Source organism: Bos indicus x Bos taurus, chromosome 7 (assembly GCF_003369695.1).
Source record: "Bos indicus x Bos taurus breed Angus x Brahman F1 hybrid chromosome 7, Bos_hybrid_MaternalHap_v2.0, whole genome shotgun sequence".
Taxonomy (NCBI): Eukaryota; Metazoa; Chordata; class Mammalia; order Artiodactyla; family Bovidae; genus Bos; species Bos indicus x Bos taurus.
Genome location: NC_040082.1, coordinates 67,584,030 through 67,610,114, shown reverse-complemented (window position 1 = coordinate 67,610,114; position 26,085 = coordinate 67,584,030). Strand labels below are relative to the sequence as shown.

At 54.9% G+C, this 26,085-nt stretch overlaps 2 protein-coding genes and 1 long non-coding RNA gene across 4 annotated transcripts; 2 read left to right on the top strand and 1 right to left on the bottom strand.

Annotated features, from left to right (window-relative positions):
* The first annotated feature begins 68 nt into the window (after positions 1-68).
* Positions 69-5,731, top strand: GZMM (granzyme M). Its single transcript, XM_027548816.1, has 5 exons — positions 69-175; positions 3,540-3,702; positions 4,447-4,582; positions 4,743-5,006; positions 5,409-5,731. Exons 1-5 carry the CDS (start codon positions 136-138, stop codon positions 5,580-5,582), a joined length of 777 nt encoding a protein of 258 aa, XP_027404617.1. The 5' UTR covers positions 69-135; the 3' UTR covers positions 5,583-5,731.
* A 1,296-nt stretch (positions 5,732-7,027) lies between these two features.
* On the bottom strand, positions 7,028-8,693 carry LOC113895456. The gene is made up of 2 exons (XR_003511842.1): positions 8,559-8,693; positions 7,028-8,301 (listed from the first exon to the last, which is right to left on the bottom strand). It is a non-coding gene; the product is annotated as an uncharacterized LOC113895456 (long non-coding RNA).
* Positions 8,694-18,966: 10,273 nt separating this feature from the next.
* On the top strand, positions 18,967-26,085 carry BSG (basigin (Ok blood group)). 2 transcript variants are annotated; one of them, XM_027546705.1, is made up of 7 exons: positions 18,967-19,208; positions 23,751-23,907; positions 24,182-24,264; positions 24,381-24,794; positions 25,145-25,169; positions 25,297-25,369; positions 25,472-26,085. In XM_027546705.1, the coding sequence occupies exons 1-6, from the start codon at positions 18,995-18,997 to the stop codon at positions 25,364-25,366; spliced, it is 963 nt and encodes a 320-aa protein (XP_027402506.1). In that variant the 5' UTR covers positions 18,967-18,994; the 3' UTR covers positions 25,367-25,369; positions 25,472-26,085. The 2 variants fall into 2 exon arrangements, 1 of the variants encoding a protein (XP_027402506.1); XR_003511841.1 differs by having other exon boundaries at positions 24,381-25,169.

Here is a 26,085-nt window from a genome sequence, read left to right as displayed (position 1 = left end):
ATATCTTTCAGAAACACCTGGGGGTGATGTGGAATCATCCGCAGCTGTGAATGTCACCTCCCTCCCCCACAGGAAGGGTGGGTGTGAACTGTGCTGGGGCTCGGGGCCAGAACCGTGGAGGCCCCCAGATCCAAGATGCTGCTCCTGCTGGTGGTCCTGGAAGCCCTGTGGGCAGGTGAGCGAGGTGGGGACACTGAGGCTGGAGCTGCGGCACCCAGGGTCCATGGCGAGGGGCAGGGCAGGGGGGTGAAGAAACAGACTGGATACAATTTCCCTGTCCCCAGACAGGACTCACTGAAAAAACGTCAGTGGCCCCCAGAGCACGAGATGGCTGTCCATGAAACAGCCTCGAAAAGAGCTTGTGGGGAAAGCAAAGAGCAAAGGGCGGAGGACGCCCGTCGTCCTGAGGGTTTCTCTTCTGAGCCCGTTCCCCTTCCCCAGATGAAATATTTCTGGAAGGAGGCTCCAGAGCAGGAAGCGGGGCGGCAGGGAGGGAGCTTCACTTTCCTCCAACAATATTTTTTTTTTAATTTAAAGTGGAGTGGGGGACTTCTCTGTTGGTCCCCTAGTTGGGACTCTAAGCTTCCATTGCAGGGGACATGGGTTTGATCCCTGGTCAGAGAAATAAGATCCTGAAAGCTATCATTCAGGATGGCCAAAATTTTTAAATTAAAAAAAAAAGGAATAAATTAGAAGTTTCGAATTAACAGATACATAAAGGGCTTCCCAGGTGGCTCAGCAGTAAAGAATTTGCCTCCCAATGCAGGAGACACAAGAGATGAGGGTTTGATCCTTGAGTCGGGAAGATCCCCCTGAGAAAAACTGGCAATCCACTCCAGTATTCTTGCCTGAGAAATCCCATGGACAGAGGAGCCTCGGGGGCTATATAGTTCATGGGGTCACAAAGAGTCAGACGTGACTTAGTGACTAAATAACTACAAGTATATATAAAACATACAGCAAGGTTCTACTGTTTGGCACAGGGAACTATACCAAATATCCTGTAATAACCTAAAATTGAAAAAGAACCTGAAAAAGAATATAAATGTGAGTGTTAGTCGCTCAGTCATGTCCAGCTCTTCACAACCCCGTAGACTGTAGCCCGCCAGGCTCTTCTGTCCATGAGATTCTCCAGGCAAGAATCCTGGAGTGGACTGCCACGCCCTCCTTCAGGGGATCTTCCAGACCCAGGGATGAATATATATATAATATACATGTATATGTATATAACTGAATAATATATATATATTATATATATATATATATTTGCTATACACCTGAAACTAACACATGGTAAATCAACTATACATCAGTTTTTTAAAAAGTGAAAAAAAGAAAAAGCAACCACTAAAGAAAAAAAAAGGTGTGAAGTGGGTTGCTAACAGTTCGGGGCTTCTTCCTGGGGTGATGGGACTTGCTGTTGGGGAAGATTTTGGTTTCACAGCTTGGGTGACCGAGGGTCTGTCAGTTTCATCTCCATATGGCTGTCATGACTTCTTCTGAGTGAGGCCTGAGGGTGAGGGCAAGGCTTGGCAGATGTGAGGTTCTTTTCCTTTCTTGAATTAAAAAGAAAAATGTGTTTATTTTGGCTGCACCGAATCTTTGGTGGCACGCAAGATCATCAATCTTTGTTGCAGCAAGCAGGATCTTTAGTTTTGACATGTGAATTCTTAGTCGCTGCATGTGGGATCTAGTTCCCTCACCAGGGACCAAACCCACGCCCCCTGCACTGGAGGTACAGAGTCCTAGCCTCGGGACCACCAGGGAAGCCCCCCGATTTTTTTCCTTCTGACTTCTTTCCACTTTCACAGAGAAATCAGGAGAGTCCTGCAGACAACTTTCCTTTTCTCCTAATCCCTCGGTGGTAAACATTTTGCCTCCATTGCTTTATCATCCCCCCCAACCTACCCCACCCCTTGGTGTGTATACAAAATACAAATATGTGTTTATCATTATTTTCCTGAACCATTTGAGAATGAGATTTAGATGCACTGCCCCTCACCCCTAAATGCTTTGGCATGTATGTGTGTGTGTGCATGTGCATATGTGTGCGTGTGCGTATGTGTGTCCGTGTGCTTATGTGTGTGTGTCGGGGGTGGGGGGCGGGTTATGTGTGTGTGCTGGGAACAGGCCATCCTGTCACAGGATGGATTCTCAGCATCCTTCCCCTCAGCTCACCTACAGACCTCACTCCAGTTGTCCACACGGTGTCCTCAGTGAGCAGGATCTAGTCGTCCTGCTGTTCTCGGTCCCCTGTGCTCTGGTAGCATCTCCATCTCCCCCAAGTCCTCCGACCGCGGCCCTGGGCTGCGTCCCCAGGCTGGGCTCGGATGATGCATTTTCCGGAGGAACCACGGAGGGGCGCTGTATTCGCCCCTTCATGGTGGATCCCACCAGGCCTCTCCAGGGTGAGGTCGCGCATGTGCGCCTGGTTGTTGTCTTGAGAGGCGGCCGTGGGGCTCTGGTGGAGCTGGATTCGCAGCATGTGGGACAGGTGCAGGCTGTTTGCTCCCCAGCAGCACCCAGGAAGTGCAGAGAAGGAAACCACAGCCCCACGAGCGAGGCAGCCTTCACAGGACCGCCCCGCTAGGAGGGACGGAGCTGGAATTTCAGCCCCAGCTGGCTACCTCCCCAGATTGTATACACTTGTTCATAAATGGCACCTGGGAGCATGAGATGCAGACTGGGTGGGATGGTGGGCATCCCACCATGCTGGCCTGGCTGGATTGTTATCCAGCCAGGTTCACTGTGATCAACTGGTGACCCAGCAGGATAGGGGTTCCCACCACCCACCCATCATCCTTTCTCCCTTCCTTCTTTCCTTTCTTCCATTCCATGCATCCATCCATCCATCTGTTATCCATCCATCCTCATCCATCATCCATCCATCAACAGCAGGGAGACCGGAGTGCTGGAGGGGATGGGGGCAAGTGTGAAGGAAGCAGGGTCAGCTGAGGTGTGTCTTGTGAGTCATGAGTTTGGATGTTTAACGCATGAAGGAGGGACTTCCCTGGTGGCCCAGGAGTTAGGAGTCATGTTTCCACTGCAGGGGGCATGGGTTTGACCCCTAGCCAGGGAGCTAAGATCCCACATGCCATGCAGCACGGCCAAAATTTTTAAAAACAGATTTAAAAAATTAAAGCATGATGGGGAATCACAGGTAGATTTTTTTAAGCTAATTTACATTAAAATGCTTTTTATCAATCATTTTTAATTCACAATTTTCCAAAAAATTTCTGGCCACATCCCAGGGCATGTGGGATCCAATCCTTGTCCCTGCATTGGAAAACTGGTAAGTCCCCATGATTGGTTTTAAAACAATTTTTATGGCAGCTTTATTGAGATGTCATTCACATACTATGCAATTTACCCAGTTAAAGGGTACAAGTCAGAGAATTTTAGCGCATTTGGAGTTGTGCAACTATCACCATAGTCTAATTCCAGAACATTCCATCCAGGGCCTTGGAGCTGGAGTCAGAGTGTCAAGGCAGGGGTGGGGCACCCAGTCCTAACCTGGCCTTTTCTCTCCCTCTCCCCAGGAGGCAACACCTTCGAGACCCACATCATCGGGGGTCGAGACGCTGTCCCCCACTCACGCCCATACATGGTCTCGCTGCAGAAGTCGTCTGGCTCACACCAATGTGGTGGGGTGCTCCTGCACCAAAATTGGGTGTTGACAGCTGCCCACTGCCTGACCCAGCCGTGAGTGACCCAGCCCCACCCCATCACACCAGATGTCCCCAGACCTATCCTGGTTTCCCCATTCCCACCAGGAGGTGGGTCTGGAGAGATTTAAGTCAACTGTAGTGTTGTGAGGGGGTCCCCTTCCCCTCTGCAGTGATTGCTGAGGCAATAGTACATCACAGCAACCTTATTTGTGTATGTGACATTAGGCTGCGAGGATTCCTGGGGGCAGCTTATTTGCTATAAAAAAGAACCTTCCAAATGGACAGAGGTGGGTCTCTTGTGACACCCAGGAGTGTGTCTCCCACCTGTGGCCACAGGGACAGAGCTGGCCTATGAGGGTGGCAGGGCCAACACAGAGAGGAACCTGGGTGCATGACGCCATTGTGAAACCACCAGGTAAAGCCATCCCAGAGCTGTCCTACCTCTGGACTGGCCAGTAACAAAGACCGCAGATCAAACCCAGAGAAGTAATCAAAGGGGGTCTGTTTATTCAAGTAACTGAAAACATGGAAAAGAGACAGCCTTCAGGCATGGCTGGACAGGAGTCTGGGGTGAGGCGGGAGCAGGGAAGGCTTCCTGGAGGAGGCAGGGAGAAGACCAGACTGGGCAGGGGAAGGACTGCAGAAAGAAGCCGGGTGAGGGGGTGCAGTACTGAGAGTGCCCCTGGGCCAGAGCCTGGGAGGGCTGGGGCTCATACCCAGGCCTGCCGCCCCCCACAAATCCTGCAGCACCCCCACACCCCAACCCTGCCGCCCCCAGGACGCAGCAGCTGAGGCTTGTGCTGGGGCTTCATGTGCTGGGAGAGATCAGCCCTATCTACCGCATCAGGAAGGTGGTCCGGCACCCCGAATACAAGCCAGTCCCTCATCTGGAGAATGACCTCGCGCTGCTAAAGGTGCTGCCAGTGGGAGGAATGGTAGTTCCAGGTCCCCTCCCCCTGGCTCCCCTCCCCTACTGTCCCCTTCCCCAGACTCACCTTCCCACTGCCCCTCCCGCTGTGTTCTCCTCCCCCAGCATCCCCTCACCTACTCACCTGCCTCTTCCTGTCCCTATAGCTGGACGGGAAGGTGAAGCCCAGCAGGACCATCCAGCCCCTGGCATTGCCCCGAGGGCGCCAGATGGTGGCCACAGGCACCCGGTGCAGCCTGGCCGGCTGGGGCCTGACCCACCAGCCTGGGAACCTGGCCAGGGTGCTGCAGGAGCTGGACGTGCATGTGTTGGACACCAGGATGTGCAACAACAGTCGGTTCTGGCACGGCAACATCAGCTCCCACATGATCTGCCTGGCAGCTGACTCCAAGAACCAGGCCCCCTGCAAGGTGCGGGTGCTGGGGGTGGGGGCGCCCAGGTGAGCCTGGCTCCCTCCCTTCCCTGGAGGTCCTGAAGCTGGGAAGGAGCAGGCGCCCACTTCTCAAGTGCAGAAACTGAGGCACGGAGAGACTAAGCAGTTTGCCCATGGTTACACAGCGGGTGGCAGAGCTAGGCTTTGAACTCCAGCACCTAGAAACATCAGGGCATAGACGGAGCATGTGCAAAGGCCCTGGGGCGGGAAGAGGGCACAGAGAGAGTTACCAGGCAAGAAAGGAACTGAGAAGGGACTAAAGGAGGTGGGGGAAGGGGATAGATGGGGGTCTCTGCCCTGGAATCAGCCTTCCATCCCCTCCCACTGGATAAGCGGCCCCCTTCATCAGGAGGTGACTGGTGCTCCATTGCCTCCACAGGGGGACTCAGGCGGGCCGGTGGTGTGCAAAAGAGGCCAAGTGGCTGGAATCCTGTCCTTCAGCTCTGAGAATTGCACCGACATCTTCAAACCCCCCGTGGCTGTCGCTGTGGCCCCCTACATGCCCTGGATCAAGAAGGTCCTCCGCCACAATGGCTCACCTCCCTCACCTTGACCCTCCAGAGGTGGCCCTGATTCTGTGTTCCAAGGGGCATCCTGCAGCAGGGCAGCCAGGGGCCAGGATGTATCAGGGGACCAATACACCATAATAATAAAACTGCTTGAGCCTCCTGCAGGCCTTGGGCCTCGGGTTTGCCACCTACAGAATGGGTTGCACTTTTCAGGCTGCATGGGAGGGCCAGCCGCGGCCAAGGCCCGTGGGCACTGGGGGCCAAAGGGAGAAATGGAGAAAAGGCCCCCGAATCTCCTTCCTTATCTTTTTGACTTTGGTTCTGTGTTTAGTGGGCTTCTCTGCTGGCTCAGAATTTGCCTGCAATGTAGGAGACCCGGGTTCCATTCCTGGGCTGGGAAGGTCCCCTGGAGGAGGGCATGATAACCCACTCCAGTATTCTTGCTGGGAGAATCCCATGGACAGAAAAGCCTGGTGGGCTACAATCAATGGTGTCACAAGAGTCAGTCATGCCTTAGCAGCTAAACCATCAACCACCACCATCTTTCAGTTCAGTCACTCAGTTGTGTCCAACTCTTTGCAACCCCATGCACTGTAGCACACCAGGCTTCCCTGTCCATCACCAACTCCTGGAGCTTGCTCAAACTCATGTCCATCGAGTCAGTGATACAACCCTACCATCTCATCCTTTGTCATCCCCATCTCCTCCTGCCTTCAGTCTTTCCTAGCTGCTGCTGCTGCTGCTGCTGCTAAGTCACTTCAGTCGTGTCCGACTCTGTGCGACCCCATAGACGGCAGCCCACCAGGCTCCGCCGTCCCTGGGATTCTCCAGGCAAGAATACTGGAGTGGGTTGCCATTTCCTTCTCCAATGCACAAAAGTGAAAAGTGAAAGTGAAGTCGCTCAGTTGTGTCTGACTCTTAGCGACCCCATGGACTCCAGCCTACCAGGCTCCTCCACCCATAGGATTCTCCAGGCAAGAGTACCGGAGTGGGGTGCCATTGCCTTCTCCCTCTTTCCTAGCATCAGGGTCTTTTGCAATGAGTCAGTTCTTTGCATCAGGTGGCCAAAGTGTCAGAGCTTTAGCTCTGGCATCAGTCCTTCCAATGAATATTCAGGACTGATTTCCTTTAGGATTGACTGCTTTGATCTCCTTGCAGTCCAAGGGACTCTCAAGAGTCTTCTCCAACAGCACAGTTCAAAAGCATCAATACTTCAGCACTCAGCTTCCTTTATGGTCCAACTCTCACATCCATACATGACTACTGGAAAAACCACAGCTTTGACTATACAGACGTTTGTCAGCGAAGTAATGTCTCTGCTTTTGAATAGGCTGTCTAGGTTGGTCATAGCTTTTCTTCCAAGAAGCAAGCATCTTTTAATTTCATGACTGCAGTCACCATCTGCAGTGATTTTGGAGCCCAAGAAAATAGTCTGTCACTGTTTCCATTGTTTCCCCATCTATTTGCCAGGAAGTGATGGGACCGGATGCCATGATCTTAGTTTGTCTTTATTGAGATATAATTCACATGCCATGCAATTCACCCTTTTAAACAGTGTGTAATTCAGGGGTTTTCAGTGCATTCCCAGGGTTGTGCATCCAGCACCTCTATCTAGTTCCAGAACTTTTCAGCACCCCAAAAGCAACACCACCTCCTCCCCGGCCCCTGACAACCAGGAACCCACTCTCTGTGTCTGTAGATCAGCCTGTTCTGGACGTTTCCCATCAGTGGAATCACACCCTTCGTGTCCTTCTGTGTCTGCTTCTCTCACTAAGCTCGTGTTCTCAGGGTCCCTCCACGTGGTAGCGAGCGTCAGGGCTTCTCTCTTCTTCAGAGCTGAGGGATGCCCCATGTGTGGGGGACACGTGTGTGTATGTCTGCTCCATGGACACCTAGCTTGCTTCCACCATGGCTACTGTGGCCACGGGTGCCAAGGCATATGTGGATGTGTTTTTAGTTCTCCTGAGTGTGCTCTGATGAGGCAGAGAGAAATTGCTGGACCATGTGGTGACAGACTCTGTGTGGAACAGTGTGAGAAAACCCATATTTTCTGGTAGAATCTTCTGCTTTTATTATGAAAACGCTCAAACAGCCACACTGAAATAACCGCACACCAGACACCTAGGTGCCTGCCCCCCCCAGCCCCCCACCCCTACCCCTACCCAACTCCCGCCACGCAGGTTTCTCCCAGGAGCAGCTGAAGTGCTTGCTTCTTCCTCCACTGTCCATCTGTCCATCTGTCCATTTGGCTTTGTTGCTGGTGCATCTCATGGAGGTGGCAGCCTCCCCGAGGAGCCCTCAGACTGCCCTGGGGGGCCAAGGCTGGGTCGCAGGACTTACTCAGGCCCATCTCTCCCTCCCTCCCTCCCACACAAGGAAATGCACATATCTCGATCAAGGGTTTGCTGCTCTGACAGCAAGACATGCACATGAGCAACCCAAGCCCTGTGGAATCTGCACCACCGACCCCAGAAGATCCCTCACTTCTTGCAGGCTTGTCTCGCTCAGGAGAGAAAATCATCTCTCCTCCTCCATCGAAACATTTTTCCCAGGAAGCAACGGTCTCTGGCAGCACCTTCTGTGCTCATCCAAGGGTGTTCTGAGCAGGAAAGGCCGCTGGTCAGGCAGCCCAGAAGGTGAGTTTGCCCATCACAAGGCAATAGCTTTTCTCTTCTGGTGATGCGGCAGAATTTCCTGTCTTCTGAGCACTGTGAGTCCCAGGCCTCCTGCAAGGTGGTAAGACGCTTTGGGAAACGCTTATGTCTTTATTTCAGAGCCAGAGAAAAGGAAGGACAAAAAGGAGAAGGAATCTACTCAACTCATTTTTCTTTTTTAAATTGCTAAAGGTTCTTTTATCTGTCTTTTTTGGGGGGGCGTGCCATGCAGCATGCAGGATTTCAGTTCTCCCATCAGGGATCAAACCCGTGTTCCCTGCATTGGGAGCGTGCAGTCTAGCCACTAGACAACCAGAGAAGTCCCTAGAACAGTTTTATATTTACAGAAAACAATGAAGAGAGTACCAAGTCTCCAAGTGTTCCTTCCCCTTCAGTTGACGAGATTCTTATTATGATGCGCCTGGTGCTCTGTCGTGTCTGACTCTTTATGACCCCATGGACTGTAGCCCACCAGGTTCCTCCATCCATGGAATTTCCCAGGCAAGAATACTGGAGTGGGTTACCATTTTCTCCTCCAGGGGATCTTCCCAATCCAGGTGTTAGGGGAAGCACACTGATTGAAACTGCCCAGCCTGGCCAGGCACCATAGTAACCATTTCCATCTGAGTTGTTTTACAACAGGAGGTCCTGGTAAGGAACATGGAACTAATAAGTCTCCACCAACCAGAAGAGTTTGGGAAAGGTCAAAACGAGACACCACATGTCCGACCACCTCCCAGAATCCTTCTATCTGGCATCCATCTTAGTTGAACAAGGCGTGCACCACCAGGAAGGGCTCTGACTCAGAATGATTGGCTAAAGACAACCCGGAAAATAATCCCATCACCATAAAACCCGAGACTGCAAGCCACATGTCAGAGCTGTTCTGGGTTCCCTTACCCTACTGCTCTCCATTCGGGTGCCTTTCCCAATAAAATCTCTTGCTTTGTCAGCACATGTGTCTCCTCAGACAATTCATTTCCACATGTTAGACAAGAGTCCAGTTTCGGGCCCTGGAAGGGGTCCCCCTTCCTGAAACACAGGGATCAGATCAAACTCATGTCTCCCGCACTGGCAGGCAGATTCTTTACAATCTGAGCCACCAGGGAAGCTGTCACAATCAATGAACTAATCTTGATATGTTATTATCAACCGAAGCCCATATTCACCTCTCCTTGGGTTCCCTGACATCCTCTCAGCCCCAGGACTTTTCAGGGTCCCCTGTGATATTCAGGCCTCTCTGGGATCCCCCTGGGCTGTGCCTCTTTCAATGGCCTGGGAAGTCGGGGGTGGGGGCACAGGTCAGGGGTTTTGGAGAGCATCCTTCCACGGAGCTATTTTTTCTCTGATGTTCTCTCAGGACTGGATAACCCAACCCAAGATTGATGGGTCTGCAGGGGCAAGTGCCTTGTTAACCTTTAACTGTTTATGGAGGTGTCACCTATATACAGAACGCACCCAGGTCACAACAGCTGGTGATTTTCCACAAACCAAACTGCTGAATCCTGTCCTGGCACACGGCTCCTAAAACCCTCCTAATGAGCCTCTTTCAACCACCTGAGTTCACATCCAGGACAGGAGGGACCAGGCTAGAAGCCCTTTGTACCTAAAACTCTGGGACAAAGGGTTCCCTTTTCTCCACACCCTCTCCAGCATTTGTAATTCTTAGATGTTTGAACAATGGTCATTCTGACTGGTGTGAGGTGATATTTCACTGTAGTTTTGATTTACATTTCTCTGATAATTAGTAATGTTGAGCATCTTTTCATGTACCTATTGACCATCTGTCTGTCTTCTTTGGAGAAATGTCTGTTTAGGTCTTCTTGTTTTTTTGATTAGTTTTTTTTTTTTTTTTGATACTGAGCTTCATGAGCTGTTTGTATATTTTGGAGATTAATCCCTGTGGGTCACTTCATCTGCAAATATTTTCTCCCATCCTGTGGGCTCTCTTTTTGTTTTGTTGGTAGTTTCCTTTGCTGTGCAAAAGCTTTTAAGTTAAATTAGGTCCCATTTGTTTGCTGTAACAAATTGGTCAGACCCAGGGAGAGGGGTGGCAGGAACCATGACACACAGCTAGTTGGACGGTAAGAAGTTCAGGGGTCACAGAGGACTCGGGACTGGTATGAGAAGGGGACAGGGTTGTGGACTGAGCCCTTAAGCTGTGGGTTCTGCACTGACTCCAGGCAGAGAGGGTCAGAACTGAATTAAAACTGCATGATGGTGTCCTCTGGGCATTGGAGGATCGCTGGATGCTTGACAAATACCCCAGGCAAACAAAACACCACTGTACTCAGTGCCCAGGTCAACACAACAGGATCCCCCAAGCCTCCACCCCAGCAAGGTTCCTACCTCCAGGTTCCCATTCCTGAAGTGGGTCCTGTCTGCTGTACCCCCCAAGGTTTCTGGGCTGTGTCTAGTCCTCCCCTCAACACTGAGTGTGGCAGTGCTCCCACCTGGCCAAGTGTGGGGCGGAGGGAGAAGTGGGCCATCCATGCCATTCCATGGGGGTTCCATCACGCACCCCCTCACATCTATTCTCTCCCATAGACCAGGGGGTCTCACTGGGGGTGATTCTGCCCCAGAGACATCTGTGGTCCCCAGGACTTGGAAATCTGGCATTGAGCAGGTGGTGTGGCTCCACACCCTGCAATACCCAGGACATCCCACAGAGGGTGACCCCCCCCCATATCAGCAGTCCAGGGTGGGGGAGCCCCAATATGGATGGATGGATGTCGATTGTCTTCAAAGGTTTGGGACTTTGCAAGATGAATGCCATGCTTGCCCACCTGTAGAGGGAGAGGGCCAAGAGCCTGAGCCCATAGGACGCACCAGCCTTTCCTGTGTGCATTCTCTAGCCTGCAGAAAAGCTGAAGCCCCCGCAGAGAATAGCGACATTCCCACCTCCTGGGCCGACACGAATGGCCCTGTGCATGGTCCCTGCCTGTTCTAGATGTTTCCCATCAGTGGAATCACACCCTGCATGCCCTTCTGTGTCTGCTTCTCTCACTGAGCATCATGTTCTCAGGGTCCGTCCACGTGGTAGCAAGTGTCAGGGCTTCTCTTTCAGGGCTGAGGGATGCTCCGGGGTGTGGAGGGACCACGTGCTATCTGTCCCATTTATCCATCCATGGACACATGGGCTGTCCCTGTACCCTTGGCTGCTGTGGGTCCATGGCTGCTCCGTCTGGCCACCACTATCCTGCAGTTGGCCTGAGGCATCAACAACCAAGGATGTAATATCCCTCAGTGATTTCGGACCTCCAAATGTGAACGAGGTTCCCAAAAGGGAAACAAGGCCTGCGACTCAGATCCAGGAGATGCCGCCAGCCCCTTTGGTGACTGCTGAGGAGCTGCAGGAGGGGGCATGTGAGAAATCAAAAGGACAGGATGCTGCCCCCAGGTAGCTGAGATGCATGAAAGGAATGATGTCAATAATCCCAGACTCTTGCATCTTCTCATATGGAGAAGAGCGAGCATTAAATTCCTTGAGGTATCTGATTTTCCTTAATTAACAGTAATCCTTTGAGGTGCTGACTGCCTGCCCCCATTGTGGCAAACTCCTATAATCCTGACTCCTTCCCTGGCCTCCTCCATGCTACCTGAGACGCTACCTCCCTGGCTTGAAGTCCTAACATTTGCACCAAATAAAATAACACAACTCTCTATTTTCAGGTGGTGACTACATTTTGTAGTTGACAGAGGAATTTCAGCACTGCACCCCCACCAGGGCCACGGGAGCTGTGGTTTTAGGGATCTCCATTGTCCTGGGCAGGGACTTGGAGTGACTCCAGCAGGACGGAGATCAGTGGAGGTGGGTAGTGTTTGGAAGCCCAGCACCCTGGTGGGAGGAAGCTTATCTGTCTCCACAGAGGTTCCTTCCCGTGCAGCTAGGCCCTACCCCACCCCCAGTGATGGGAGCCCAGGGGTTTCAAGGGTTGGGAGAGGGGGTGAGGCAGCTGCAGCAGGAGGCGCTGGGGGACTGAGGCACCACTGCCAGGTGGGCAGAGGGCTAGACCAGGGGCTCTGTTCTCAGCTGGACAGCTGGGGTGGGGGGAGGGACCCTGCAGAGAAAGACTTTCCTGAAACAAGCCCCACAAACAAGCCCCACACCCAGCCCTTGGAGCAGCAGCTGTATCTGTCCCAGAACCTGGGCCCAGATGGCAACAGGGCAGCTCGACACAGTCAGGCCCCGGCTGGCCCTGGAGCTGGGAACAACTGCCATGAAGGAAGGCTGAGGTCAGTCTTTGGGGTACTAGACTGCAGGGAGGATCCCACACGGACCTCAGAGGGGCCTATGGACCCCAGGCCCCTGCTTTGTTCCTAGGGTGAAGCTGGTGCCTGTCCTTACTCCAAAATGGTTCTGCAGGGAAAATGTGAGAGACACAGAGACAGAGAGATGGGGCACAGACAGAAAAAAGAGAGTGAAGAGACAGCAGACAGGGAGGGAGAGACAGAAATAGAGACACAGAGATGGAGAGATAGACAAAGAAAGATAAAGAGACAGAGAGACAGGGAGAGATGGAGAGACAGATAGAGAGACAGGGAGGGAGAGACAGAAGCAGGGGTGGGGGAGGCAAACGTGGCCAAAGTCTTGACTGGGAATCCAGGTAGCTGGGCGGTGCGGGGTGCAGGGGTTGCTGTCCCCAGACTCCTCTGCCTTTTGAGGACGTCGCAAAACAAACCTGAGAAACAAAGACCCCTCTCCTTATTTCAGGATGACATATCAGCAAACAGGCCGAGGAAACCTGGAAACACCAGCACACCTTGAAGCTCGGCCCCCTTGCGGCCCGGGGAGGTCTTTCGTTGACAACAGCCTCCCAGGTGGTCAGGACAGGGCAAGCCATGACTGTGTAGGACAAGAGTCTGAATTACCTGCAATCTTGGCTGGGGAGGCTGGACCCACTCTCACTCTCAGAAGCTTTCATTTTTGCTTTGTCCTGCTTCACCCATGGGACTTGCCCCCTAGGAAAGATCACTAGCCCCGGGCCACCCCATCACAACCCCGGGTTCATTTGGGGTTGTCCTCTGTCACTTTTCCAGGGACGACAGAGGTGAGAGGACGGCGGTGCCTATAAACCTCCCCTTCATGTGTCCCCCTCCTCCCACACACACCGACCTTAAAGCCAGAGCCAGGCTGGCTTGTGGGGCGTGTCCAGGGCCAGGACTCACTCCTGCAGGGAGCCTCCCAGGCTCCCAGCCTGGTGTTCCCCCAAACTGGGCAGCCCACTGCACACTTTAGTCAACCCCAGCGCTAGAGGGATCAACCACCGGACCCCCTGTACCAGCTCCTGGAGCTGCTCAGACAAAGCATGACCAATTAGGCCTTTCACACAGCAGAAACCATGCTCTTGGGAGGGTCCTTTCTGCCTCTTCTAGCTCCTGGGGGCTCCAGGCATCCTGGGCTTGTGGCCACATCACCCCAGTCTGTCCCTCCATCTTCACATGGCCTTTCCTTTTTTTTTTTTTTAAGATTTATTTATTTACTTTTATTTTTGGCCTTACTGGGTCTTCACTGCTTTACATAGGCTTTCTCTAGTTGCATCGAGTAGGGGCTACTCTCTGGTTGAGGTGGATTCTCTTGCTGCAGAACACAGGCTCTACGCGCATGGGCTTAGTTGCTCTGAGGCATGTGGAATATTCCCGGACCAGGGATTGAACCTGTATCTCCTCATTGGCAGGCGGACTCTTATCCACTGGACCCCCAGGGAAGCCCTTCTTCTTCTGTCTCCTCAAGGACACTGGTCATTGGATGCAGGGCCACTCTAACCCAAAATGACCTTATGTGAAGACCTTTAATTAACAGTTACATCCGCAAAGATGTTTTTCAAATAAGGCCCCATTCTCAGGTCTGGAAGCAACCACTGAACCCACTGTACCATCCTGTCCTCCCTAAATTCCACTCCTAACCTGCCCATACCCAGCCCCCGTACCAGAGACCCAGATCAGTCTAACAGCAGGAGAGTCCCTCCTTCACTCAGATCCCTCCCAGGGCTCCTGAGTGCCCTGAGGATAAAATCCACACCCCAGCAGAGGGAGGGTTGGATTTCAAACCCCACCCTCACAGAAAAATGCACATAAATCCTTAAGCTGGACAGAGAGATGGGTGTGATAAATGATAACTCATCCTGCTTTCTCTCCCCTTATCTGTGAGTTTGAAAGGTTTTGTAGGAAAAAGTAGAAAGCAAACAAACCAAACTGCAAACAAAGCAAACTGGACAGAGGCTGGGGTCCCAAGTCGGGGGGCCCAGGGCCAGAACTCTGGGAGCGGCCAGGGCGACGTGGGAAGGAGCGAGGCAGTGACCTGGGAAGGCATGCCTGGCGGCAGCAGACACTGCCCAGGCAGAACTCAGGGCGGGAGCAGGGCCAGCGAGGCTGGAGCCAAGCCGTGGGGGAGGTGAGGGCTACAAGGCCCGAGGGTCAGTACGGCCAGGCCCCAGGGCGGGGTTTGGCGCTAGCTTCTCTCTATCTGGCTGAAGGTAGCGGAGGCCTGTCTGTGCACACTGCAGAGGTGGGGGGCTGCTCCCCTTGTCCTTCTGTTTGTGGGTCTCTGGGCCCCTCCCAGTGAGCCCTCAGGCCTCCAGAGGCCAGGGAAGAATGGGGATCCAGGGAGGATCTAACCCTCCCATGGCCAGTTAGGGGCACCGGCTGAGTGCCGACCAGAGCATGGCAGCAAGCCCAGGCCAGGCTGCCTGGCCCTGCCTGCACGCACGGCCAGCGTGGAGCACGAGGTGCCCACGAGGGCAGAGAGTGACCAGGGGGCCAGGGGAGTTAGTTACAGAGGGTGACCAGACCGGCTGCTTTGACAGATGGGGTCAGAGTGAGTCAGGAGACAGATGGGCCCCAAGCTAGGTATTTACAGCTGGCCTTCTGTTCACACATCCCGGGGTAAGGAGATGAGCTCCAGGAGTCCATGCATCACCAGCCCCCTGATTACATTTCCTGAAGCAGGAGACAAACGGGCTCCAGGACAACATATTCATGACTGACTCCTTTCCATAAAAACCAACTAATGGAGGGCTTCCCTGGTGACTCAGTGGTAAAGAATCTGTCTGCCGGTGCAGGAGACAGGGGTTCAATCCCTGGTCTGGGAAGATCCCACATACCTCAGAGTGACTAAGCCCATGCACCGTAACTATTGAAGCCCATGTGCTCTGGAGCCCATGCTCCACAATAAAAGCAACTGCAATGAGAAGCTCGTGCAGCACAACTTGAGAGTAGCCGCCACTCCACACAACTAGAGAAAGCCCAAGCAGCGATGACGACCCAGTGAAGCCAAAAGTAATAAATGAAAATTAAAAAACATACACACAGCAACAGGGATGGGGTAAATAACCAGATAGCGGGCATTTTTATGGCAGGAACAGATTGGGACTAGGCTGTTATTAATAAAGGGTCAGGAGGTCACACACTTCCCATTCTTGGAGCAAAGAAGACACTAGACATGGGCGAAACCTTCATGGGGTCAGAAAGGTAGGGGACGCCAGCCCATAATGAGTAGTTTGTTGTTCAGTCGCTAAGTCGTGTCCAACTCTTTGCAACCCCATGCAACCCCATGCAGCACACCAGGCTTCCCGTTCTTTACTGTCTTCTGGAGTGCTCAAGTTCATGTCCATTGAGTCGGTGATGCTATCTAACCATCTCATCCTCTGCTGTCCTGTACTCCTTTTGCCCTCAATCTTTCCCAGCTTCAGGGTCTTTTCCAATTGGTCATCTCTTCTCATCAGGTGGCCAAAGTATTGGAGTCCTGTTACCCCCTCCCATGAGCCTCTGCTATGAGATCCATCTTAACTGAGGGGTGCCTGTGCACCCAGGGGAGGGTCCAGAGGCAAATTAGCCAGGGGGTCAAAACAATACAATTGGCCAAAAAGAAGACAAAGATCTGGAAAACTGCACCCTTCCCTGACTCAGTCAGTAAAGAATCTGCCTGCAATGCAGGAGACCCAGGTTCAATCCCTGGGTCAGGAAGATTCCGTGGAGGAGGAAATAGCAACCCACTCCAGTATTCTTCCCAGGGAAATCCCACGGATAGAGGAGCCTGGTGGGCTACATTCTTTAGGGTCGCAAAGAGTTGGACATGACTGAGAGATTAACACTACTCATAAAGGAATTAAATACTTCCCAAAGGAATGACTCTCTCTCTGAATTTGCCCCTGCATCTTTCCACAGGGACTTTTATTTTCAATAAACTTTGGACTTTACTCTTTACCTTTTGCGTCCTGGTCAGGCAGGCAAGGACTCAGAACCCAGCCCCGCACTGCTGGCCCCTGTGGTCCAGCGGTTAGGTCTCCAGCTACTGCTCTCTGCCCTTACAGCTTCCGAGGTCCGGCATCACAAAGGGCCCATGGAATACAGGGCTGCAGTGAAATCTGAACTTCTGACAGACAACAGATCATTTTTAATATAAGTATAAACCAGACAGTGCGTGGGATATACTTATACTGAATAATTCGTGATTTTTGGAAGATCTGAAATTCCAGTGTAACTCGGAGTCCTCTGTTTTTATTTGCTAAATCTGGCCACCTTTTCCGGGGTGATCCTGAAAAAACTCTTCTTGGAAGCAAAAGGGGACAGAGACCACCATCCTGAACTGGCAAAGAGGGGGTCCGGTGGGTGCAGGACAGCCAGGTCTGCAGGGAGCCGCTGCTTTGTTCGATTAACACAGAGCCTTCCTGGCAGCCCGGAGATCTCCTCAGCCCCACTCCGGGTGGGCAGGGGGCCCAGAGTTCTGTAGGGGCCTGGAGGTGTTTTGAGGCCAGCTGGCAGCCTGCCTCCTTCATCCAGCACGTCCATCTCCATACTGCTCCCTGCGGGCTCGCTGAGCCTGCCAGTCCCAGGCCCCAGCCCTGCTGGCCGCAGGAAGGGTCCTCGGCTCCCCTCCCTCACCGCCTCCATATCAGCAAGTCCAGGCTCCTCTACCACGCCCTTCCAGCCCAGGCTCTGTCAGCTGACCACCCCCACCTCCTTCGGCCCCAGCCAGCTACCCACCATCACTCCCCCGCACAAGGCTGCCCCGAGACTCACAGCTCAGTCCTTCCCTGGCTGCTGCCCCCTCCTCATTCATGGGTCACCTCCAACATCATCACCTCCAAGAGGCCTCCTGATCCACATCACCCCATTTTTTAATTGAGATGATTCACTTACCATACAATTCACCCATTCGAGCATAAAGGGTTTTGGTACATTCAGAGTTGAGCACACTTTACCGCAATTAATTCCAGAACTATCCATCACTCCACAAGGAAGCCCCGTCCCCTCCAGCAGTCACTTCCCATCTCCTCCCCTAGCCCCTGACAACCAGGAACCTGCTCCCTGTCTGTGGATCGGCCTGTTCTGGACGTTTCCCTTCAGTGGTATCACACCCTGTGTGTCCTTCTGTGTCTGCTTCTCTTACTGAGCATCGTGTTCTCAGGGTCCCTCCACGTGGTAGCGAGTTTTCAGTTCTCCTGGGCACACACCTAGGACTGGCATTGCTGGGTTAAGTTATCACTTCATCTCCTTTTGAGGAATGGAAGCACAGTTCGTTCCACCTCCTCATCAGCCCTGCACAGGTCTCCACTTTCCCTATCTCATTATTTCCTGACCTTATAGTGGCTGTGAAGTGGTGTCTCACTGTGGTTTCCACTTGCCCGCCCCTGAGCACCTTCTCATGTGTTTATGTTGTCTATTTAGGTGTCTTTTTTTGAAAGCTGTGTTTTCAGATCCTCTATTTTGTAATTGGGTTATCTGTCTTCATTTAAACTTTTTAAAAAGTTGAGTTAAAAAAAGTTGAGTTAAAAAAAAGTTGAGTTGTAAGTGTTCTTTATATATTCTAGGTACAAATCCCTTATCACATATATGCTTTACCAGTATTTCCTTCCATCAGGTGGATTGTCTTTTCACTTTCTACTTTGAAACAGAAAAGTTTTTAAGGGCTTTCCTGATGTGGCTCAGTGGTAAAGAATCTACCTACGGGTGCAGGAGAAATGGGTTTGATCCCTGATCCCTTATCCAGGAAAATCCCACATGTCTCAGGGCAACAAAACCCATGCACCACAACCACTGAGCCTGTGCTCTAGAGCCCAAGAGCTGCAAATACTGAAGCCAGCGTGCCCTAGAGCCCATGCACGGAGTCTTAACCACTGGACCACCAGGAAAGTCCCCCAAAGTTTTTAATTTTGATGAATTCCAATATATCTAATTTTTTGTTGTTTTTGCTCGTGCTTTTGGTGACATTCATAAGAAATTACCTAATCCAAGGCCACAAAGACTATATACTATATACCCTGTTTTGTGTGTGTGTCATTTTGCAAAGTATTTGTTGTAAAACACGGGCATCTCAGGGTATGCAGTCCAGCCAAATACAGGACGACTAGTTACGTTCAATTCGGACAAATGATGATACTTTCCTTGCAAAGCAGTGTGCATACACTGCACTGAACACCTACACTACGAAATTACTCATCCTTCACCTGGAATTCAAATGTAACTGCTGTCGGGCTATTTGTATTTGCTAAATCTGGCAATCTCACCCCAGGGGACATAGCCTACCTGTTCACAGTGATCCTCATCGCCTCCGTCGCTGCTTTTTTTAGTTTTTTGCACTGGGGCAAAGTACACAGAAATTGAGCATTTTAACTACTTGGAGCGTAAATCAAGCCAGAAAGAGGTGAGACTCCCGGCCCAGCCTGCCAGGCCCCGCCCCGTTTCTTAGCAACGTAACCACGCCCCTGGACACAGGGCGTAGCTCACCCGGGTGATTACACGGCTCCGCCTACTCGGCTTCCGTAGAACGAATGAGTCGGCCGGGGCTGGAGTGTGCGTACATGCGTCCGTGCGCGTGCGCAGGTGGTAGGCGACTCACCGTGCACGCGCCCCGCCCGCAACGCTGCCTGCGTGCGCGCGCCCGGCGACTGTCGGGTTCTTATAGTGCCGCGGGCAGCGGTTGCGCGGGGACGGCTGGACGGCGGGATATGGCGGCCGGTCAGATCGCGGTGTTGGGGCTCGTGCTGCTGAGTGCCCAGGGTGGCTTCGGGGCAGGTCAGGACCTTGGGGTGGGGGCGCGAAGCCTGTCGGTGGTCCGAGCTGGCAGGGAGCAGCTCGCCTTCAGCTCAAGGGGAGATCCTGGCCTCTGCGAGAGGGGGATCCACGGCCTGGCGAGGGAGACCCCGGCCCGGGCGGGAGAGGAACCTCGGACCCGGGAGGGAGACCCCGCTTGGGGGAGGGTGGGAGACCCCAGGGGAGTAGAACCCGGCTTGTGGAGGGAGACCCAGGCCCGGGGAGGAGGGGTGGGGAGGGAGACTCCGGGCTGAAGCAGATCTGCGCGAGGCATCTTATGAAGAGCCTTCCCAGCTCGGAGAGCTGGAGCGTAGGGCTCAGGGGAACCCCTGGCGCCCAGACACTGGCTGTCATCCGGGAGGTGGGTGGGCTTTTGTCCCCAAGGGGACCCGCGGCTCCCCGGCACGTGACGGCCCCTGAGGCGGGCCGGCTTTTCGGCCGGAGGGATTGTCGCATTCTTGCCAGGATTTAGGTCCCATGTCTCACTCTGATCGTGCGCTCAACCCCTGGGGTCGCCGAAACACTTAAACCTTTGTGAGGAGGCCGACACTCCACCTCCTCCAGTTTTGTCCGATTTCAGGGCCCAGGAGGAGGTGGCGATGGTCCACCCTCCTATTTTTACCGGGATAGGAGTGGAGGCACCGGCCGGGAGGGGAGGTGTTCCAAGGTCACCGTGAGCCACCCGACTCAGAGCAGGAAGTGTGGGGGGCCCAGACGTCTGTTTTTTACAGACTCTTCAACACGAGGCTCTGTTTGCCAAGCTTCCTTAAGGTAGAGGCAGCCTGTTTGGTGGGCAGGTCGGATTTAGAGAATGCTCGCCTGAAAATACATTAAGGCATGCCTTTCCTGGAGAAAGCCCCACAGACTCTTTGCCTGAAAGACAGATTTTTTTTTTTTTCTTGTGTGGATCGAGGCTTCACAGTTGGTTCTGGGTTAACGATTTATACTGACCGGCACACGGAGAACAAAGTGCAAACCAACAGGGTCTGGGTCTCTTCCCCAGGGGAGGCGGGAACAGGTGGGCTCTGAGCAGGGCGCCAGCTGCCTTAGGGTGTGGAAGGGCCTGCATTTTGGGGAAGCTTCCCCTGGTTGCTCCTGACCCACTTTAAGATCCAAGATCTCAGTCCACCTCTTTCCTCTTCCTTATAATCAAAGTGGCCCTTTATTGACCACCTCTGGGTGAGGCCCTGGCAGCTAGCGCCCTCCAGGTGCAGGCCTCACTGGCCAGTGGGGCAGGAGGCCCTTTGTGGCCCTCTGTAGAGGGCCATTCCTCCGGCAGTCCATCACCCTTCCCTGTGGACTGCTCGTGCGCTCGTGCGCGCGCGTGCGCGCACACACACACACACACACACACACACACACACACGTGTACTGGGTGAGGGGTGGGGTGGTCAGGACTGGTCAGTCCTGGGGCAGTGTCTGCCTCATCCTCCGTTTTCACTTTCCACCTTTTCCAGGGACTCTGGCAGAGACCGAAAAGTCTGGGTCCCATGTCCTTTTTCTGCCCGGGGTGAGGGCGTTCGTGGAAGTCTTTGCCTCTCCTGGCCAGGTCAGCCAGAAACTTGCCTCAGGGGCCTCTTCGGCCCTTCTGTCACCTGAGGCCCCAGGACAGTGTTCCTGCTGGGAGGGACCTGCCGTCCAGATGTGCAGGGTCCCCTGGTCCTGGCACAGCTGGTGGGCAGGCAGGGGCTTGCTCGCTGGTCCCTGTCTGGGTCTTGAGCGAAGGACTGGCCCCTCGCCAGCACAGTGGAGGGGTGAGCAGCCCGGGCTGGCCTTCCAGAGGTGGTCTCCTGTCTGCCTCGTCCCAGGAGCTCCCTCTGGGCTGTGTACCAAGGCCTGCCTGGCCCTGCGCCCGGCCCGGCTGCTGAGTGGGCACGGAGGAGGGGTGGCTGTTTTTAGATGAAGGTGACTTTACTTGAGAACGTGGGTTGCAGTCACATGGCCAGGAAAGGAGGAGGGTCAGGCGCCCTCCCTTCCTGGGCTCTGCTGCTTCTTGCCGGGGTCCCTGTGAGTCCTGGGGGTGCTGCCCGGGCCTCCTGGTGCTGGGCTGGCTGGGGGTCAGGCTTGCTTTTCCCGTCAGTGCTTCCTGAGGGGCACTGGGAGGCGTCCTTCCTCGTGGCCCTGTCCTGGTGACTGTCAGTGTCGCAGGTGTCACATCCTTCGTGGTGGCCTTGGGTGGCTGCATCCACTGCACCCCACACACACACGCACAGGAGGGACCCAGCCCTGCTGATGGGCAACCGGGATGGGGCAGATCACTCGGGGTAGGATGACTCCCTTGCTGTGTGCAGCCCTCTGACCAAGCTTGGGGTGTTGGCCTGCAGGGCCTCAGCTGGGGAGACCCTCCTGGTTGATTCTGGCCCCACTGGCTCCTGTAGACGCCCTGGGTGAGGCTGGGGCCCTGCCTCTGCCCCTCTGAAAGCTGAGGCCTCACCTTGCTGCCACCTGGAGGTGGCCTAGGGCACTTCTTTTCTCACTCAGGAGGCAGGGTGGGGCCTGTATAATACCTGCCTGAGCTCCTTCCTAGCACCCTTGAGTCCGAGGGCCTTCTCTGGGAGAATGGGGACTGCCAGCCTCACTTCCTGCCCTGACTCACCTCCCAGCTCTGCACAGAGCTGCTGGTTTTGCAATCTTGGGAAATCTTGACAGAGAAACGGGTGACTGGAGGCAAGCCTTCGAAAGTGGCGCAGAGGTGGTATCCAGCCTCACACCCCTGTTCCTGTCACCACCTAGCCTGGGGGCTGAGTTGCCTGTGGGCTGCCCTGGGTGGTTAGACTTGAAGGTGGGCCTGTCCCTGGGCCTTGTGGCCTTCCAGGCGCATTCTCCTACACAACCTGTGTGCGCACATGTGCAGGTGCTGCTGTGGGAGAGTCCCGGGGCAAGGGCACCCAGAGCTGCCAAGGGGCCTCCTTTGCTTCAAGCCCTGCTGGCCTGTGTTCTGAAACACCCTGTCCTCTTTTAAAGAAAGCCAGCAGGTGGTTGGAGGTGGGGCAGTGAGGACTGGTGCTCAGAAAGAGACCCCACCGGGCCGTCCAGTGTCTTGTCCACGGGCTCCCTTGGGTCTCCCTCCTCCACCTGAAGGAAGCTGGTGTCCCCCGAACCAGAACTAGAGCTGGGGTCTGGATCAGCCTGCAGCCAGCCCACCCAGGACCTAAAGCCGAAGGCAGCCCAGCTGTGAAGTCTGTCCTGGGATTCAAGCCTCAAGCCTGGACACTGGGGCGATGCCCAGCAGCCATTCCACTTCGTTCCACCCAGTCTCCTGGGTGGCTGGGAGTCAGTGTTGACAGAAGTGGGGAGTGGGGGGCTGAGCAGGTTGTGCTCTTAGGATGGCCCCTGGTTGGGGTATTGGGCATCAGTTGGAGTTTTCACCATCTCAAATCACTCCACCAGCTTCTAATGCTTTGTCTGCGCTGTCAGATGGCACTGTGACCCCATTGAGGAAGCAGGAGTCCGGATGGCGGCCTGGGCTGCTTTCTGGCTGGCTGAGCTGTCCCAGTGCAGCCCTGGGCTGTGCTTTATGCCAGAGACCCCTGGGCTGGCTTATTCTGCGCATCCACCCTGGGAGTATGGCCTTCCCCAAGGGACACCTCGGGGGTGTGTGTGTGGGTGATGGTTCCAGAGAAACAGACCTCCTGGTGGATGACCTGGCAGCCAGCTTTATTACAAAGTCCACTGTCCCCAGGCACAGTGAGAGCCCTGTTCAGCCACGGATCCCAGGGGGCTGACGGGAGTGTCCCCGGGACGCCTGCTCCCAGTGCTGGGAAAGGGCTGTGGTGTGGACATGGCTGAAGGTCAGCACCTGGAGGCACAGCCCGACCCCCAAGAGGGGTTCTCTTCTGGTCTGCCTCCTGGCTCCTCCCTGAATGCCTGGAGGTCTGGAGTGTCCTGCCTTGGTCACTGCAGAGGGACCTTCCCTAGCTCAAGCCCAGTTCCCCTCTCCAGAACCATCCACCTGCTTCTGACCATCTGGTTCTAAGTGGCTTCGCATTTTGGTTCCTAAAGAGAAGGTCGTAACAAATGGGGAGGTTTGCCTGGCTGGAAACGAAGTGGAATGGCTGCTGGGCATCGCCCCAGTGTCCAGGCAGGACACTCTGCATGGAGGCTTGGTGGCAGGTGTGGCCTCCTGGAAGGCAGGCACATCCAGCTGGGCTGCTGCAGCACCATGGCCTGAGCACACCTGACCCTTATGGTGGCCTTGCCTTGGTTGGGGGAGGGGGGAGTATACCAGGCCGCCCAGAGGGGGCAGACCCAGCACTCACTGTCCTGGTCCTTATTCTGGCATGAGGTGGGTGCTGCTGCTCCCCCCAGACCTGCGGCCCGGCCAGTGAAGACCATTCTCCCAGAGTCCCGCCCCAGATCCCAGGGGAGGACCTTCCAAAGCCCTTGGGCTTCTGGACTCTGGGGACTAGCCCTGGCCTCCCTTCCCCTGTGGAGGGGGCTGGGGCCCATGGCAGACTGACACCATGGGTTCTCCTGACGGATGGATTTTCCTGATGCCTTTCACATCTCTCCTTGGCTCCCTAGGGAGCAGGATCTGGACGAACATAGACAATGATGGCTCCAAAACACGACTCACCTGTGCCTTGAATCACAGTGCCACTGAGATTGTGGGCCACCGCTGGGTGAAGGGGGGCAAGGTGCTGAAGGAGGACGCCCTGCCTGACCTGAAGACAGAGTATGAGTAAGTGGGGCCACCATACAGATGGGTGTGGAGATGGCTGAGGCCCAGGATCCAGGGAAGTTCCCGGGCTGCCAGACTCCACCACCTTCAAGAACCTTCCTGCTTCCTGTGGATTGGGTTACCCCACTCCTGGCTCGCTGGGCCCTGCGACCCACAGGGAGCAGCTCCAGAAGCTGCCATGGGCTTGGACTGCAGCCAGGCCGGGGCTCCTGGGTGTGGTCCCTCCTCCCCGGGAACCTGCCCACTTCACCCTGCTCCCTGCATCCGCTTGCAGGGTGGACTCAGAAGACCGCTCAGGCCAGTACTCCTGCATCTTCCTTCCGGAGCACGCGGGCCGCACCGATCTGGAAGTGAAGGGTAGGCTCCAAGGGGAGTGGGGGCAGGCGCAGATCCCACCTTGGGGGCTGGGGCAAGGCAGCCCCACCACCATCTCTGGCTGGGGGTCAGGCTCCAGACTGCCCTCTTCCCCGCAGGACCCCCCAGCATCAAGGCCGTGAAGAAGTCGGAGCACGCCACGGAGGGGGAGACTGTGATCCTGGTCTGCAAATCGGACTCCTTCCCGCCAGTCACCAACTGGCTGTGGTACAAGGAAAGCGAATCTGGGGACCGGGTCATCACCAACAGCACCCAGAGCAAGTTCTTCGTGGTCTCCTCAGAGAGCCGCACAGAGCTGCACATCCCCAACGTGGACCTGAAGGAGGACCCCGGCAAGTACGTGTGCAACGGCACCAACTTGGAGGGCACCAGCCAGGCAGCCATCACGTTGCGCGTGCGCAACCGCTTTGCTGCCCTCTGGCCCTTCCTGGGCATCGTGGCCGAGGTGCTTGTGCTGGTCACCATCATCTTCATCTACGAGAAGAGGCGGAAGCCAGACGAGGTCCTGGATGGTGAGCCGGTGCCACAGTCTTCCACTCCCTCCTGGGTGGGGGACCCTGGGCCTCTCGGCGGGGATGCGCTCCCTTCCCTGGCAGGGAGTCTTCCAGCCCATGAGACCTGACCTCTCCTCTCCTCCTCACTGGGCTGCCTGGTGGGGCATCCGGGGCCAGGCACCTGCCTGCAGGGGTGCTCCAGGGTACCAGACCCACCAAGACCCTAGACAGCCCATGTGAGGGTGCCTGTCCCAGGGGCGGCTGAGGGCAGAGTGCTGTAGGTCAGGGCCACCCAGTGAGGGGTCTGGTGTGGGGAACCCCTGACGCCTGCCCCTTCTCTTGCATGTGGCTGCCTCTGCTCTGCTCAGATGAAGACATAGGCTCTGCTCCATTGTAAGTCCCCTGCTGGGGAGTGGGTGGGTGGGGGAGGGGCTGGGACCCCGATCCACCGGGAGGGGGTGCAGGGGTGAAGGAGTGGGGACTCCCAGTCTCGTCTTCCTGAGGACTCCTCTGCCCCTAGGAAAAGCAGTGGGAACCCCTTGAATGACAAAGACAAAGACAAGAATGTTCGCCAGAGGAACTCCAGCTGAGAGGTGAAGGGGAGGGGAGGGCATGGCAGGGGGCGGCGGGGGGCTGCTCCCGGGCTTGTCTGAGTCCCCACTTCCCGGGCTGGTCTGAGTCCCCTCTTCCCGCAGGACCAGGATGAGTCTACAGGCAGCGCAGAGAACAGCCCCACGCTCTTCCCTCTCTGAAAACCCCCCAGCGAAAGCAGACCGTGTTGTACATTCAGACTACACATTTTGTCTCCTTTTTTAAAAACTGAAGTAGGATTTTCTCTGTGTAGAATTCTGTTCCTTAGGAGCTTTGCTTTTCTTGTTTAAACATCTCGTGAGCACCCCAGGCCTCATGAGGTTTGTGTAAGGCTCCTGCTGCACCTCCTACCCCACTGGTCCCCTGGGCTGTTGGTGTCATGTATTCACAGGGCAGGGGTGAAGGCTCCTGCCCCAGGTCCATCTCTGAGGCTGCTGGGCTGGGCTGGGCTGGAGCCAGGTCCCTGCCCTTTGTGGAAGGTCACAGGAAGGTCCCAGGCTGTGTGCCGTGCCAAGCGTCCTGCCGTGTGGAGCCAGTGTTGTCAGGTCACTGCAGGTCTGACCACATGGAGGCCTTAAGCACATCCCCCTCACCAATGCCCCATCTGCACACACAGGAGGAAGGTAGTCTGGCCGACAGTCTCAGAGCCGCTGTGCTGGGCCTGAGCCCCACTCCCTACCATCCTGCTCACAATAAAGTCTGACCCTCGTCCTCTGTC

Excerpts from the sequence above, each read along its gene's own strand:
- GZMM (XM_027548816.1), top strand. The coding sequence starts at position 136 with ATGCTGCTCCTGCTGGTGGTCCTGGAAGCCCTGTGGGCAG. Across the intron at positions 176-3,539 it reads CCTGGAAGCCCTGTGGGCAG|GAGGCAACACCTTCGAGACC; the intron begins GTGAGCGAGGTG and ends CCCTCTCCCCAG. Across the intron at positions 3,703-4,446 it reads GCCCACTGCCTGACCCAGCC|GACGCAGCAGCTGAGGCTTG; the intron begins GTGAGTGACCCA and ends TGCCGCCCCCAG.
- BSG (XM_027546705.1), top strand. The coding sequence starts at position 18,995 with ATGCGTCCGTGCGCGTGCGCAGGTGGTAGGCGACTCACCGTGCACGCG. Across the intron at positions 23,908-24,181 it reads GACCTGAAGACAGAGTATGA|GGTGGACTCAGAAGACCGCT; the intron begins GTAAGTGGGGCC and ends ATCCGCTTGCAG. Across the intron at positions 24,795-25,144 it reads GCCAGACGAGGTCCTGGATG|ATGAAGACATAGGCTCTGCT; the intron begins GTGAGCCGGTGC and ends TGCTCTGCTCAG.